This window comes from Geotrypetes seraphini, chromosome 5 (assembly GCF_902459505.1).
Source record: "Geotrypetes seraphini chromosome 5, aGeoSer1.1, whole genome shotgun sequence".
Classification (NCBI taxonomy): Eukaryota; Metazoa; Chordata; class Amphibia; order Gymnophiona; family Dermophiidae; genus Geotrypetes; species Geotrypetes seraphini.
This window is the reverse complement of record NC_047088.1, coordinates 267,469,703-267,486,628: the sequence shown is the minus strand read 5'-3', so window position 1 is coordinate 267,486,628 and position 16,926 is coordinate 267,469,703. Positions and strand designations below refer to the sequence as shown.

The window sequence follows — 16,926 nt, the reverse complement described above, 5'->3', positions numbered from 1 at the left end:
GTAATTTCCAGATGTTCAGAAGCACTGGAATATGAGAAGAAAACTTATTTCCCGATCTAGGGAGCATAGTTAGTCATTGCGACCTGAGAGGGAATATAAAGTTATGCGAGGGAACATATGAAACTTGTTTTTCCCTTAGAAGAAATTTTGTCAGAGTCCCCTTTTGGAATGAGGAAATACTGGAAGTAAAAACCCCGGTTCCTCAGAAAAGGTGAAAACTCTTCTTTGAGAAGAAGAAATACCAGCCCCCAAATAAGAAGAGTCAATTTGAAAAGAGACTCTCTTGGAGATCTGGAGGCATAATAATTAAGTGAAAAGAAAAAGATTTGGGTGGGGTTTTTATTTTTTTTTTAAGTAGTGGCCTCATCCTCCGCTACAGCCACTCCCAAACCTCCGGGTATTTAGAATAAAAAAAGACGATGAAGTAAAAGTGTGGCAAATGTTCATTAAGGAACAGATGTAGGGGAAAAAACTTAAAGCAGCACTGAGAAAACAGTATTTTGTGCCCTGTTGGTGGGCTTAGTATTTGGTTTGGCAAGATTTTCAATCTTTTCCACATTTGCAAAGGGCTATATTTTAAACGTCCTGGATCCCTGTGGAAGGCGTGTTCAGCCGAAACACAGCCTGTGTTGGGTCCTTTAATGACAAATGTGGACAGCGTTTTTAATAAGGATTTACTGAATAAAAGAAGGTCCAAGAACATTGTGTTTCTACAGTTTCGTTTGTTTGGACTTGCTTTTCTTTTCCTGTGGAAATTTGGGTCTTCTCATTTTGGAACCTAGCACCACTTATCCCTGGCAATGAGTTAACGAGGTGCAAAGATTGGCATCCATAGTGATTACCATCCAATCAGGAGGCTCCAGATCTATCTCTTTGAGGAGATTCAGAGAGCACGTCCAGATCTAATCTAGTCTAAATTGATATTTATAAACCACTTTCTCCCTGCAAATAGTTTCAAAGCGGTTGACAATAAAAATTAGATTCCTACCTATTACAGGATAAAATTCATCACAAACATATAATCATCCAATTTCTAACTCATAACTTCTCAAATAAATATGTCTTCAGACCTTTCCAAAAGAGCATATATGAAGATTGATTTTTCAACAATTGAGATAAAACATTCCAAATTTGCAGACTGATAAGGTATTTTTTCAGTCTAATTCCTTTAAACAAAGGTGCAACTGTATATATTCTATGAGATGTTTGATGGAATTAGATCTAATTATAAAAGATATTAGTTGAAAAAACCTGTGGTAAGGTTAGTCCATAAAAAAAATCTTAAAAATAAAACAAGTTTTAAATGCTATTCATGCTAGGCACGAAAACTAATGGTGCTCTCTGAGTACAGGTGACATTTGAGTGAACTTACCCAGTCTCACTATGTAACACAATTTGTGTTCTGGGCAGTAAATGTGATTTCCTAATTGCTCATGTCTAAAAAGTATAGAAAATGTCTGTAATTTCCAAAAAACTTTGCTTTTATGACCAGGATAATCAAATTTTACATTTTACCCATTTAAAATGTGAAAACACCAAATTTTCACCTTTTCATTCTTATGGTACTGTACAGATCCATGGTGAGACCTCATTTGGAATATTGTGTTCAATTCTGGAGACCACATTACTGGAAAGATGTGCTGAGAATTGAATCAGTTCAGCGGATGGCCACCAGGATGGTCTTGGGGCTCAAGGATCTCCCGTATGAAGTAAGGCTGAACAAATTGCAGTTGAACTCACTTGAGGAACGAAGAGAGAGAGGGGACATGATTGAGACATTTAAATATATCACGGGCCGTATCGAGGTAGAAGAGGATATCTTCCGTCTTATAGGACCTTCGTCCACCAGAGGGCATCCGCTGAAAATTAGGGGAGGAAAATTTCATGGTGACTTCAGAAAGTATTTTTTCACCGAGAGGGTGGTCGATCATTGGAACGAATTCCCAATGCAGGTGATTGAGGCCAACAGCATGGCAGATTTTAAAAATAAATGAGATATTCACGTGGGATCTCTAATGATGTAAAGGCAGGGGGTGGTGAACAAATTCAAGGCAAAGGGTCACTAGAGTGGGCAGACTTGATGGGCTTTGGCCCTTTTCTGCCGTCATTTTTCTATGTTTCTATGGTATTGTAACACCTTTACTGAAGCTCATGCAAACCACCCTGAATTGAATCCCCAGTCATTAGTAGTGGTATAGAAGCTTCCAAGAAACATAAAGTCATAAAAAGCAACAAATGAATCACAATTAACATGTATTTATATTGAAGTTATACAAAGATGACCCCAGAAGATTTAGAAGTGAGTCGTATCTTGAGATTTGCAATTATATTGTAAGTCAATTTCACAAATCAGCCCCCAGACGTAGTCATCCATCATGGCGTTCCAAGTCCAGTATAGCCTGGTGGAAGCGCTCACCTTGCTTCTCCGACTATGCTCCCATATTCTCCTTGAATATCTCAAGATGAGCATCAAGGACACGGACTTTGAGAGACATCCTACACTCAACCAACATGTAGTGTTCAGCCTTGTGATTGCCCAGGAAGCCCAAACCACTGCTTCAAAGCTGTTCCAAGCCACTTTCTCCTTCCTAGTTAGCTTCTTGGGAAATTCCTTTATCTGTGGTCTGACATGACACCTTCCTTTATCTGTGGTCTGACATGACGCCAGCTTTGACCTTTGCCTCAGACAGATTAGGGAAGATGTCTTAAATTTACATGAAGGCTGCCGACTCCTTATCTAAAGCTTTGACAAATTGTTTCATTAGACCCAATTTGGTGTGCAGTGGTGGCATCAGCACCTTCTGGAGGTCCACTAGTGGTTCCCATTTGATGATATTTCCCTTCATAGAGAACTCGTTCCACTGTGGCCAGTTCCGCTTTTGCTAGTGCGCCTTTGTGTCCCTGCTGTCCCATAGGCAGAGATAGCAGGGAAACTTGGTAAAACCACCTTGGAGACCCATTAGGAATGAATCATTTTGAAGTCTCCGATGACCTCTCAGCTATACTTATCATACTTCAAGGCACTTAGTAAGGTCTTCATGCTGTTGTAATCCCGTGTGGGAATACCCTACCACCAGGGGCGACGTAAAATAACATAACATAGGTTTTTATTTATATACTGCGCAAATGCCTTTCGGTTCAAGGCGGTGTACAAAACAATACAACAAAAGAAAATTGTTAGCATTAAAGAAAATTAACTATATCATAGTAATAAGGCACATAGTTGTTCCCTATCTGTCCCAGATGGGATCACAATCTATGCTAGTAGCCTAAAAAGTGAATGGTAGGGACTATATGAATATAATAGAAAGAAGAAACAATATTAAATCACAATATAAGAGAAAAGAATGGGAAGGAAAAGCATAATGTAAGAAAAAATAAAAATGATGCAATATAAAAATTCAGATCGGCTCAGTTCAGCGTAAGGCAGTGGCAGATTACAATAGACGGGAGAGAAAGTAGGCCGCAGGTGATCCTTCAATGCCAATCTGTCGTTGGCCGAAGTTGGTCTCAGGATCCCAACTACAGGTGAACGACACACATCCATCTCCAGGCCTACAAGGGCAGGAGCCAATGCTCATAGCACCACAGCAGACCACTGTGCCAATATCGGAGCCCAATGACAGAGCCAACAACAGCACAGGCAGGCAGGGTCCCAGACAGATAACAGCTGCGTGACAGGGTGGGCCGCCCAGGCATATATCTTCCCAATCACTGCAGGGCCCTCTAGACGATTGGACTGAGCAAGAGGAAAAATAATTATGCCTTTCCAGGCGTGCTGGACGCTCCCTAAGGCCGCATCCTCCGTCAACGTGCATTTTCCTCGGCCATCAAGATGCTCCATTCTTACCCTAGTAAGCTGCTCCAAGGGAGCATTGATTTCCCTGCAGCTATCCTCCATCGCTGCAGCACTTCTCAAAACACCAGCAGACAAATGAACAAGATCACCTGGCAAAACCACTCTATCATTGCTCCGTGGTAGGTAGGATGCCCACTGCCGTTAAAATCGTTAGGCTACAATACCAATGGACATGGTAGATTAAGATGGAAATTAAAGCACAATAAATTCAGATTAGGTGAAAAATTATAAGATTAAAAAGTAAGTAAAGATATAGAAAAAAAAATTGGAAATAAATTCAGAATTAAAGAAATAAAGAATGGAGGCATCACCACCTATGACATATCCTAGTGCTATCTTGAAAAAAAAAAAGGGGGGGGGGTGGACCACCCTGGGCACCATCTTGATGGGGTCACTGGTACCTCTCCACCCTCAATGGCACACACCTGCCCCCCGTACCTCTTTAAATCTTCACCAGTGCAAGCAATTTCTCTAGCCTGTTGCTCCCCTCTGACATCAATACCAGGTCACGGGGCCAGGAAGTGATGTCAGAGGGAAAGCCAATGCTGGTGCGAGCAGCAGGCTGGAGAAACTTCTCGTGCTGGTGAAGATTTAAGGGGTATAGGGGGAAGGAAGGGAGCGAGTGTGGTATAGGAGATGGGGAAGAAGCGGGGGAGGAGTAGGGCATGGGGGAACCACCACCCTGGGCACCTCCTACCCTCGCTACACCACTGCCTACCACACTTTAGTACTCATAAAAGGGCCCCTAAGTTTACTCAGCTTGGAATCAACCTGGAAAGTTCTGGTCGCAAAAGCAAAGTTTAAGGGGAAAGACAGCCATTTCTATACTTTTGTGGCATAAGCAATTAAGAAATTATACAATAACCAGGGACAAAAAAAAAGTGTTATGTAGTGAAAATTTGAGCAACCTTATCCTACAATAGTTGTATGTTATGCTTCAGTTTGACAGTAATACTTGAATCTAAAATGCTATAATAATCTAACTGGGACAAAATCAGACTCTGAACAAGAATCCTAAAATGTTCATGGAAATAAGTTTAAGGAAAACTTTTTAAAACAAATAATCAATCTGTCAAAAGACAGGAGTCTAAGATAATCCCCAATACCTTAGAGAAACTGGGCCTCTTCTCCCTCGAACAGAGGAGATTGAGAGGGGACATGATCGAAACATTCAAGGTACTGAAGGGGATAGACTTAGTAGATAAGGACAGGTTGTTCACCCTCTCCAAGGTGGGGAGAACGAGAGGGCACTCTCTAAAGTTAAAAGGGGATATATTCTGTACAAATGTAAGGAAATTCTTCTTCACCTAGAGAGTGGTAGAAAGCTGGAACGCTCTTCTGGAGGCTGTTATAGGAGAAAACACCCTCCAAGGATTCAAGACAAAGTTGGACAAGTTCCTGCTGAAAAAGAACGTGCGCTGGTAGGGCTAGTCTCGGTTAGGGTGCTGGTCTTTGACCAGAGGGCCGCCGCGTGAGCGGATTGCTGGGCGCGATGGACCACTGGTCTGACCCAGCAGTGGCAATTCTTATGTTCTTATGACCTTTCAATTGATTAGAAAATCATAGGATCTTTGTTTTGGTTGCATATAACTTTAGCTTAAATGTTAAAGCCCACTGTTTCAACTTTCCTATATATCTTTTGACACTGGCACCAAAATGAAAATATTATCTACATATGAGCTGCAATATTCATCGTCCTCCAAAAGAAGATAATTTAAAGAACTCATAAACAGATTGAACAAGATTGGAGAGAGCTCAGTAACCTCTGCACCTTCAGCTACAGCAGGAGTTGAATGTTGTACTCCTGGAAAAGAGCCACATGTGAGCCACCACACATGGCACTGAATCCATGACCAGGCCCAGGATTGAGCAGAATGACCCTCTTTTCTTATCCTCTGCTCCTTCAGTGGTGCCTCTTCCAAGGAGGTCACATTCGCCATTCAGTCTTATTGTGTGGAAGAACCACAGTTTGAAGCCAAGATGTCTTCAGCTCCTACCCACAGTAAAATTATTCCATATTCAGCTATTAAAGCATGGACTTATCCACGGCTCCAGTAGCAATCTATTGCTCTGTCCAAGGCTTCCATGTCCCTATCATGGGTAGGGTAAAATTACTTAACTGCAGGGCTCACATGGCTGGTGCTTCAATCACTACCCTGATTCCCCCAGTCAGCCATGCTGTTTCAGAGCTGCTCCCTTCTCTTCCCCTCCCATCAGGCTTCCTAATTTCAGTCCCTGTGGGCTCTGTCTGCTGCTGGTACTCCAATCCCCAATTCCCTTATCAGCTGCACTTACTTAAAAAAATAACACACTCAGGAGTCCGCTAGGAGCACTCTGGTTGGAGAACTAGCTCATCAGGGGAGGACTGAAAGTGAGATCAATCAAGGGAAGGTGGAGCAATCTTGGGAGCTAGACCCCACATCCTGTCACTTCACCACTTCAGACTACTGGAGGCAGAGAATACTGACAAGTTCCAGGAGTGCATCAATCCTTATAGTTGCAATGATGCTATTGATAGTGATCTCTGCCTGGACTGGTCTAGGAGGAGAAGGAAATTCCTCTTAAAAATTGGTCTCTCTTAGTAGCTCCAGGATGGAAAAAGGCTATTATAGTCTGAGTTGGAAAAGTCATTCTCCCTGTTATATTCTGGAGGAGACAGCAACGGCAGACTTGGCATGATCATTGGGCTACATGGGTCCAAAGAAGTAGCACAGCAGCAGCAAGAAGTGGTGGCAGGAGAGCATGAGATTAGTTTGGAGTGGGCTAGATTTACAAAAGAAGCACAATCAGTTTATCGTGCCCTACCATGCATTAACCTACATTATTTACTATTTGCTAATGTGATAGCCCTGGTTCACTGGTTTATCTTCCAGATGAGCTACTACATTCGGGCTTCCCTCATTTATTAGAAAATACAAGAAGATGATGTGTGCTTTATTGGACTAACTAAATACATTTTTGATTAACTTCTTCAGATCAGAAATTAGTTAGGCCAATAAAAAAAAAAGATGTTGCCTTGTTTTCTTCTCAGTGTTTTGTTTTATTTCTTTTAAAACTGGACTAACACAGCTTCCTAACACCGTTCTGTCGCTTCCCTCCTGCTCCTGGATCCATTCATTCCTTTGCACTGGAGCAGTATCAGGCTGATCTGGCTCTCCCACTCAGCATGTGATCTCTCTAGGGTTTCCAGGCTGAGGACAGAAAGTACTATATTCAACTGTGGTCCTGGGGACATGGAGATGCTGATCCTTAAGCTGCCAAGTGGAAGGGTAGTTTGCACTTGCTGGCCTGGAATCTGAGATGAAGTTGAAGTGTTGCAGATGATAGGAAGGAAGGAGAATCCCAGATCAGAGAGATATGCCTGGGTACTAGGAGAAGAGACAAGAAAGTGATCCAAGTCTGTACAGGAGGGGAAATTACAAATTGAGAGGTGATAAGTAGAGACTTTCCTGTTCAAGAAGGAGGTGAAAGGTGGATGATCCTACCCTTCAAGAGAGGGAAGCTGTAAGGGGTGGGGGAATTGAAACTACTGGAGAGTGCAGGAGTGAGGAAAGTTGATGCAAGGGAATGTGAGGATTGCAAAGTAGGATAGAAGGCACAGAGGTATCAAACCTATTTCTTCTATTGTGCTTTTCTAGTGAAAATTAAAGAGAAGGTAAGAAAGGGATGGGGATGAAGGGGAGGGGCAGAAAGAAAACAAGTGAGAGGGAGTAAATGAGGTGGGGAGATCTGGCTGTAGGAGATTGCAGCATGCTATTGGGCTGGTTGAATGCAGGAGAGAATATGTTGTTGATGGGGTGGTTAAGAGAAGGAGGAAGAAGAGTGTAGGAATGAGTAGGTCTTGGGGTAGACGATAGACTGGAGGACTTCGAGTGCTTTTCTGGCTTGTCCCTTTTCTCTGCTCTAAATATTGAAATATAGGCTGGCCAGTACTGACATTGGCTTCTATTCAGCAGGAAGATTTTTGCTAAAAAGTCTATACAATGATTTTAAGATACATTTATGTGCCCCTAGTCTAGTCCAGACCAATTTTAGCCACTGCAGGGGTGGAGGCAGTGAAACACTTTACCTGCAGAAATCATTTTGAAAATTGTTCTCTTGCAGAACAATTTTCAATGCAAAGGCTGCCGGTCCTTTTGCAGTTTTCAAAGAGAAGGCTTGTGTGTACTGTCCCCTTGGAGAGTGGGTGGTGCAGTGGCCTGAGAACCAGCTTGAAATCCCCCTGCATCTCCTTGTGACTCTCCACAAAAGAAGTACCTGTATGTAATATGTAACCACAGAAAGGCAGAATATCAGATTTATATACAACTTGTAGCCTAAGTGGTTTACATTCAGGAAGTCGAGCACTTTTCTCTGTCTGTCCTGGTAGGCTCACACTCGACCTCCTTTCCCTTTGAAAAGCACCCTGGGAAAATCATCTGCAGAGATTTAGATCTGCCCTTCTGTAGGTACTTTTCCCATGAAAAATAAAGCTTGTGCTTATTTGTAGTCATTGCTTTTCTCTGCCCTGGGAAAACTATCTGCGTTGAAGAACAAGTCTTTTGCAACAGCTCTTTAATCTGTTTAAGATTTACTTTGTGACTCCTCTTCACTAGTTAGCTGTTATTTCGTGTCTCCTGCTCATTAGTATGTCTCTAGGTGTGTCCTGTTCACTAATGTCTTTCCCCTCCACTGACTCTTCACACTTGTGTTCTCTGGTGCAGTGTCTCCTCACTGATGTGCTCTGTCTATGTTTCTTTGCTCATGACTCCAGTTTTTTGCATTTCTCTTTCCATCCAGAGTCATCGGATGATTCTTATGTGTCAGCAGGTGAAGACCCGGTAGAAGCTCCCATCTTTGAGATTGCGGTGCAGAATGTTACTGTAATAGCAGGGTCTGAAGTGCTCTTCAAATGCATTGTAACAGCAAACCCATATCCAGAAGGTAAAGCAGGAGAAGATCAGTGTTTAGGGCTTGCAGGATTTCAGAACATAAACTGTCTATCAAATAATACTCATGGGAAACAAAGATTCTTATGTGCTGCTAACTGAATGAGTCTCTTAGAACAGTATAAAAAAGTGAACCTGCACAGAAGGCAGGAGGGAGGAGGGAGAAGGGACTCATGGGCCCAGTTCCAAATAGGAAGGGGTAATCTGCACACACCGGCACTTAGAATCCTACATTCATTTATTTACTTACGGTATTCACATTTTTAGCCCGTTCCCTCCAACATCCAGAATATAGGTTAGCTAAAGAAAGTTAGAGAAAGAGCGGATTACAAATCTTGCCTATATAATAAAGTATTACAAATTGTGTTTTCAATAAATGTGTGATTAAAATATTATTTAATATAACAAATCCCTTTCTATCACTAAAAGTCTCTTTATAGTTAATGTTTCATAAATACATTATTTTACATATAAACAGCAGGTTTGGCATCTTGGGGAGAAGACAGAGAGAGAGAGTCTACTTATAGTGAGGATAGAGATCTTGCAGTGGTGGGACAATTCCCATATATTAACGGAGAGATCTAAGAGTTGATTGGATGGTTTACATTAGCAAGACAGTCAAAACAATTACACCCAAATTTAACATAGGGAACAGATCTAATAATGGTGGTTGAACAAATGACAGTAGCAAGACATTTTGAACAATTATTCCGAAATCTAACCTGGGAGGTGGGGCTATCATAAGATGTGAACTTAGGATGCCCTACATGGAGAGCTTAGTTGGAATTGATTTAGGGTGTAGGGTAATCCTGGTGGACTGTACTAGATAAAAAGATGGGTTTTTACTACTTTCCTGAAATTAAATACTCCTCCCAGGAATCTGATGAGTAAGAAATGGGAGTAGACTTGCTTGTGGGCGTTTTCTAGCTGAAGGGAACGTGCTGGTGGAATGATAAATCTTTTTTCGCCTTGTGATCTTAGTGGCCAGTTGGGGATATAGGTTGATAGCTTTTCTGATATGTTGGCTGGGACCATATTATCAAAGAATCTGAAGGCTAGTGTCAGAGCTTTGAAGACACTGCGGTTTCAAACAGGTAGCCAGTGTACAGTGGCTAGCACTGGAGTAATGGGGTCTGAGATATTCAGATTTTTGAGTAGGTGAACTACTGCATTTTGTACTCATTGCAATCATTGTTGATTCTTAGAAGACAGCCCTATGAACAGTGAATTGCAGTAATCCATGCAGGAAAGGACATAGGAATAAGAAGTTGTGCAAATTCTGTTCCAAAGAAGTATACAGTATTTTTTGTAACTGGTGTAAGTAGTAGAAAGATGTTGATACTACCTGGGAGACATGGCTCGTAAGCAACAGGTCGTAGTCAAGTATAACTCCAAGGCAGCAGTCTTGGGCCTGGATGAACTAAAGATAGTTGGTAATACCAACTGGATCGCTGTTGGCCAATTCTCTGGCTGATTCTGAACTAGTGATCAATGCACTACCAAATTTGCAGGGTTTTTTTGCATAGCAATTGCTTGGCTACTTTGCATGGGGTTTTAGTTAATTTGCATGACTGGATCGGAAAATGGGTGATCGAGGGGAAAAACACACGGTGAGCCGTTTTATGAAATGGGTCGATAATAGCGATCATCGCTAAAGCTGTGAAAACAGGTTTAGTGACAATAACTGACTTTAATGCACCTAGCCCTTGGTCTTTGGCTATAACGGTAGTATTATCCCAAGTGAAGGGGGGTCAAGGGTGAGTGCAGTTTTACTTGCAGATCCATAGCAGTTCAGTTTTGGATGCATTTAACTGTAGCTTGTTGATAGTCATCCAGTCTTTGAGTTCAGATAGGCAGCATTGTAATTTATTGATGTGGGTAAAAATAAAATAAAGGCATAGATAGGACTAACCTACACAGAATACCAGTTACAATCCTAAAAAAGGCAGCAGTTACAATCCTAAATGAAGGCATGGTGAGGCAGTAATCTGCATGGAGTGGCATTTACAAAACTAAATGAAGGCATAGAGGTGAATAACCTATATGAAATGGCTGTTACAACCCTAAATGCATGTGTGTTGGGGGGAGGGGAGCGGGGGGTTGTTAACCTACATAGAGTGACAGTTACAGGTGTAAATGAACGTACAGGAGGGAATGAGTTGCATACAGCAGCATTTACAGCCCTAAATGAAGACATACAAAAAGAGAAAATGACAGCAGAAAAAGACCCTATGGCCTCTCCATCTGCCCATCTATACTAACTAATAAGATCTATTTGTCCTTTCTCTCCTGTACACATCCCCCTGTGCTTCTCTTATAATTTCTTGAATGATTGAGCTACACTCCTCGTCTCTACCACCTTCACTGGTAGGCTGAATTAGTTAAAAGATAGAAAACAGAAAATAGGGATAAAGGGTCAATTTTCATAGTAAATAAAGGTGAATAGTAGAGCACCCCAACAATCTAACCTGGAACTTGTGCTTTTTAATATATTTATAAATCATACACAATAATACACAGTAACACAATAAATAACAACAGATAAAGACCCACACGGTCCAACCAGTTTGCCCAACAAGGTGGTCAGAGTTGCATCCACCACTCTATGCAACCACAATCACTCGTGCTTAAACGCTGGTTGTCAAGTTTCCACCATGCCAACCATATATGCAGCCAAATATGATGGGGATGACAGGTGGGGATGACAGGTGGTTATAACCAAGACTCCAAGTATTGCTGACAGTATTCAATTTACAATCATGATGTCTTCCCTTCCCCCTTTGAGCTGCACAACACCCTCACTCGCAGCAACAGGAGTTGCCAAAGTTTCACCTATCTTTTGCCATTTAATGAACACAGACCATAGAAGTCCATCTGGCCTCAGTTCCTCCATGTTGGTTTTGGCTAATCTTTCAATCTTTTGTCATTTGCAGGACACAGACCATAGAAGTCTGTTTGTCATCAGCCTTGGTTCTCCAGAATCTTGAGTTGCCAAATCTTCTTTCAGTTTTTGTTAGAGTTCATAGGCTAGCATTTCAAGGGGCTATTTTAAAACTGTTATAGTTATCAGTATAAAGCATAGCTAACTGGTCCCACGGCGACAAGAGGGCATCTGCTAAAACTCAGGGAAGGAAGATTTCATGGGGACACCAGGAAATACTTCTTCACCGAAAGGGTAATTGATCGATGGAATGGTCTTCCGCGTCAGGTAATCGAGGTCAGTACCACACTCGACTTCAAGGGATGATGGGACAGACAGGTGGGGTCGCTCCAGAAGAATGCTTAAAAGATGGATTCTCGAGGGAGGGAGGGTTCTTGAGTGGGCAGACTTAGGCCACCGGCCCTTTTCTGCCGTCATACTCTATGTTTCTATGTTAATAGGCACAGGCAGCCTCAGTTTAGATTTTTATTCCCTCCTTCCCACCACAACTTCATCCCACCCCTGGCCTGATCTCTAATTTATAGGCCACTGAACCAATTGAAAGTCTAAAAAAACATAATTAGGCCATCTCTATTAGCAAGTAATTATGAGGGGCATTCAATAATTTATCGACCTGAGTATGAAGGAAAGTAGCAAGCATGTTGAAATAAGTCTGTGCATGTTGTAACATGTCTCAAGGTTACTCATGCACAGTTGCGGCTCAATGTGAGTCTAACATTTCAAGAGATAGGATGTCAGGAGAGTCCTCATGTGAATCAAGTAAGAAACTTCTAGATTGGGAGCACCGTCAGTGATAAAATTTCTCATAAAAGAAGGGAAAAGGCCAAAGAGGGTCCATGAACGCAAGTCTGCAGTTTATGACAAGTCTGCCTCATCATCCTACAGAGTAAAATTTTGGAACAAGCAGTTTAAGTGGGGTAGAGAGTCTTTTGAAAATGACCCTCACACTGGATGGGCTGTGGAAGCAACTTCCACAGAGATGTGCAAGAAAGTCAAGGATTTAATTTTGTCAGACAGATGAATTAAGGTTTCCCAAATAGCTGAAGAAATGGGCATCTCGGCAGGTACAGTTTGGAAAATAATTCATGAAAAGTTAGGCATGTCCAAGGTTAATGCAAGATAGTTTCCAAGAATGCTGATGCCATGTCAGAAGGCCACGAGGCTCCAGTGCTGTCAGGAGAACTTGGAGATGCTCCACGAAAACCATTCTTTTCATCGTTTGGTGACTGTAGCCTTCAGTCCATAACCCTACTTATCACTGCCCTAGCCAATAGATTACTGTATTTTCACACGTATAACGTGCACCCGTGTAAAACGCGCACACGGGTATAGCGCGCGGGAAAAATAAATTTATGTAAATAAATTAATATATAGCACGCACACGCGTATACCGCGCATGCTGCTCATTGAATTAAAACCTCCTTCTGACCCCCTTGAAGTCCTGTCCCCCCTTAAAGGTCTGCCTGTCCCCCCTTGAAGTCCTGTCCCCCCTTAAAGGTCTGCCTGTCCCCCCCTTGAAGTCCTGTCCCCACCCTGAAAGCCTGATGCCCCACCCCGAAGGACAGCTGGCCCCCCCACCCTGAAGGACTGCTCGCACCCCCCTCCCGACGTCCGATTCATCCCCTAGCCCTCCCCGCACCATTTGCGGTGGAGAAGCAGCCTACCGTGGGTTCGCAATGCCAGTGAGCCCTGCTGCTTCCTTTGCCGGCAGTCCCGCCCCTTCTCTGAGCCCTGCGCTGCTTCCTCTGCCGCAGTCCCGCCCTTTCTCTGATGTCAGAGAAGGGGCGGGACCGCGGCAGAGGAAGCAGCGCAGGGCTCAGAGAAGGGGCGGGACCGCTGGCAGAGGAAGCAGCAGGGCTCACTGGCATCGCAAACCCATGGTAGGCTGCTTCTCCACCGCAAACGGATCGGGGGGGGGGCTGGGGGATGAATCGGACGTCGGGAGGGGGGTGCGAGCGGTCCTTCGGGGTGGGGCATCAGGCTTTCAGGGCTGAATCGGACATCGGTGGGGGGGGGAACCAGCAATGTAAAAAAAAAATTGTAAAACGCGCTCACACATATAACGCGCATGGTTATGCTCGGTTTGTAAAATCGTGTATAACGCACGCGTTATATGCGTGAAAATACGGTAACTATTCCCTCTAACTGCATCCATGCCATCCTGTTTTTCTGTCTTATCTGTTTAGATTGTAAGCTCCTTCAAGCAGGGACTGTCTCCTTTCTGATTCTGTATAGCGCTTCATACTCCTGGTAGCGCTATAGAAATTAGAGTAGTAATAGTACTAGTCAACATTTTAAAAAGAGATAGAGCAGCTTTTCAACTAGAAGCTGGGGGAAAGCCAACAGTTGCTCTAAAGAGAATGGTTCAGAACAAGGAATCTTTAAAAGATAGCACTATAAAGGCATCCCAATAGTCAGGTTGCAACAGAGGCCACAGTAGACCAAATTTCCTTAAATACAGAGCAAACTGATTTTTAAAGACTGCAAATTATTCTGCCCAACTGCTCAGCAAACTGTAAATACATCTGACAAACATTGTTTGAAATGCAAATGCCTGAAGCCTAAGAAACAACATGGGTGAGTTAGAATATGTTGTACTAAACGAAAAGATAGATATAATAGACCTCTCTATTATATCATGGTGGAAGGAAGATAACCAATGGGACATTGTCATACCAGGGTAATAGGGTGGATCGGATTGGTGGAGGCAATCAAAACCCACCTTGGAATCCTTATGGATAGTGATAGGAGTGTCCTACCGTCCGTCTGACCAGGATGAACAGAAACGAAGGAGGCTAACAAACTGGGGATTTCAACTACTCAATAAACGAGGGCACATAAATCACTTATGCCCTATATGGAAAATGAAGGAGTCCGTCAACACTGCCACTCCCCCTTGAAGATCCTCACACAAACCCCGCTAGAGAGGTGGAGAAAAACCTCAGTTCAGCTTCATGCATCAAAAAACTCCACTTCTACTTCCGGTGACGTCATCCTGGTGATGGTAGCGTGAGAGGTGAGCTCCTCTCCACCCGACCTTTTATTGCTTATAATTAGCATTTTGGAGGGCCTTTTTGTATGACTTTTGGCACCCCTAATCGGCCCCAACCCCCTGGTATGCAAGCGGCGTCAAAGAAATCGAAGACCGATTTGCATACTTTTGGTTTTCAAGTCATGGCGCCTGGGGATGCGGCCTGTACTATGCGGAGCGTCGGCAATCCATCTAGTGCGCTGAATGTGGAGCGTCCGCCGATGGCTTTGGGAGTTGATATGGCAGATGGGCCAGCGACACGTACGGAGCTTCAAGGTTGGTTTACTGACTTAAAAAATACTATGATGGCGATGCAGAAGGAATTGCATACTGACGTCACTACTCTATGCAAGACAGTGGAGGATATGGGCCAGAAATTGTGCCAATTTGAGGAATGGGTCATAGACCATGATGGCGACATTCTGAATTTACAACAGCATTGTAAGGGAGTTGAGGATAAATATGAAGAGCTATTGTTAAAGACAGAGGATATGGAGAATAGAGAAGACGTACCAATTTGCGGGCTCGTGGTGTGCCAGAACGAGCAAGCTCTCAATCGTTGGAGGAGATCCTCCGTGCTATTTGTGTGAAGTTTCTACAGGCAGCAGATCCAAAAGTTGCTCTCCCTACCTTGGAGTTTGAGAGAGTTCATGGAGCAATCGGGGGGACCCTAATGATTCGTCCAAGAGATCTTATTGCTTGCTTTCATCGATTCTCGATAAAAGAACAGGTGTTGGCTGCGACAAGGCAAGTGGGTCATATTGAGTGGGAAGGCGCGAAAGTTGAGATGTATGCGGATATGTCTGCCCTTACTCTTCGAAAGCGGAGGGAGTTTCAGGACATTACCAAATGTTTAATGGCTCAACAGATCCGCTATAAGTGGACTTATCCTTTTGGACTTTCGTTTCCCCTACAGAATCAGGTGCATAAAGTATCAACGCCTGAGGAGGCCCGGTTGCTTTTGCAACATGCTCAGCTTTGGCCAGAATCAGAGGTCCCCCTCCTCGTTGCTCAACCTCAACGGAGTGGGGTAGTGAGTCAGTCCCGTTGGCGCAGGGAGGAGAAGAGTGGTCAGCGCTTACGACGCCAGTCTGATACCACTGCTGTAGCACACCCTATCTGAAGGATTTTGAACTTTTTGTGGATTAATGGTAGACTTGGGGGCGAGTTTTCGACTCAGTTCAGTATGGCTTGGTTTCTTCTGTGGAGATGGGGCCCTGTTTTGATTTTCAATAATTTTTTTTTTTCTTTTTTTTTCTTTAATGTGTGATGATTTGGGTAATGGGTGTGTGGTGATGGGAAGGTGGGAAGGTTGGAGTGCTATGTTTGATGGGGGTTGGTCTATGCTGTTGTGGGTATTATGTATTTTTTGGTATGGGCACTGTCCTTGGATATTTTGGGTGGGGGGTAGATGGAAGTACTGTTGGTAGGAGAGTTGGGGGGAGGGGGAGGAGGGATGGGTAGAGGGGATGGGGGAGGAGAAGGTTGGGGAGAGATTTTGGGGGTTCTGGATGCGGGTTTTGAGCTGTTCTGGCTATTATGAGTTTTGGGAAGGTTGATTGGTTCATTTTTTTGTGGGATAGTATATGCATATATTCTAGATTTTTAGTATGCTTCGTTGGATGACCTTTAATGTGCGGGGTCTAAATGTCCCCAAGAAGCATCAGTTGCTCTTCAAGGAAGCAACACGATTACGGGTGGGGATAGGTTTTATACAGGAGACTCATTTCAGACCGCAGCATGAACATTATCTTCATCATAAAAACTTTCCACATTTATATTTGGCTTCTAATACTTTTGTAGGGAGGAAAAATGGGGTAGGTATTTTTATAGCGTGTGATTTATCTCCTGAAGTGCATGAGGTTGTAAGGGATAAACGGGGGCGTTATTTGCTTGTGAAAGCTACTATTGCTCAAGAACTTTTTACGTGCATTAATATCTATGCTCCTAATAAGGAACAGGGACAGTTTTTTGAGGAGTTGGGAAGGATAATGCAGGATCATGTAGAGGGACATGTGCTTTTGGGGGGAGATTTTAATTTGTCCTGGGACCCATCTTTGGACAACTCAGCGGGTGGGGTTAGCTATGGTTACTAGGATAGGAAAAAACTTGTGGAACTTTTTGATCATTGGGGGTTGAAAGATCCTTGGCGCCATAGCAATCCTGG

General features: G+C 43.3%; 1 protein-coding gene across 4 annotated transcripts in view; it reads left to right on the top strand.

Moving 5' to 3' along the window:
- Positions 1 to 16,926, top strand: part of SPEG (striated muscle enriched protein kinase) — a 543,710-nt gene that overhangs the window by 152,627 nt on the left and 374,157 nt on the right. For 3 of the 4 annotated variants that reach the window (XM_033947131.1, XM_033947129.1, XM_033947132.1), the window contains one exon: positions 8,639 to 8,782. In XM_033947131.1, coding sequence (XP_033803022.1) covers positions 8,639 to 8,782 — 144 coding nt within the window. The remainder of the gene's footprint in view (positions 1 to 8,638; positions 8,783 to 16,926) is intronic. The other variant, XM_033947130.1, reaches the window with a different exon arrangement.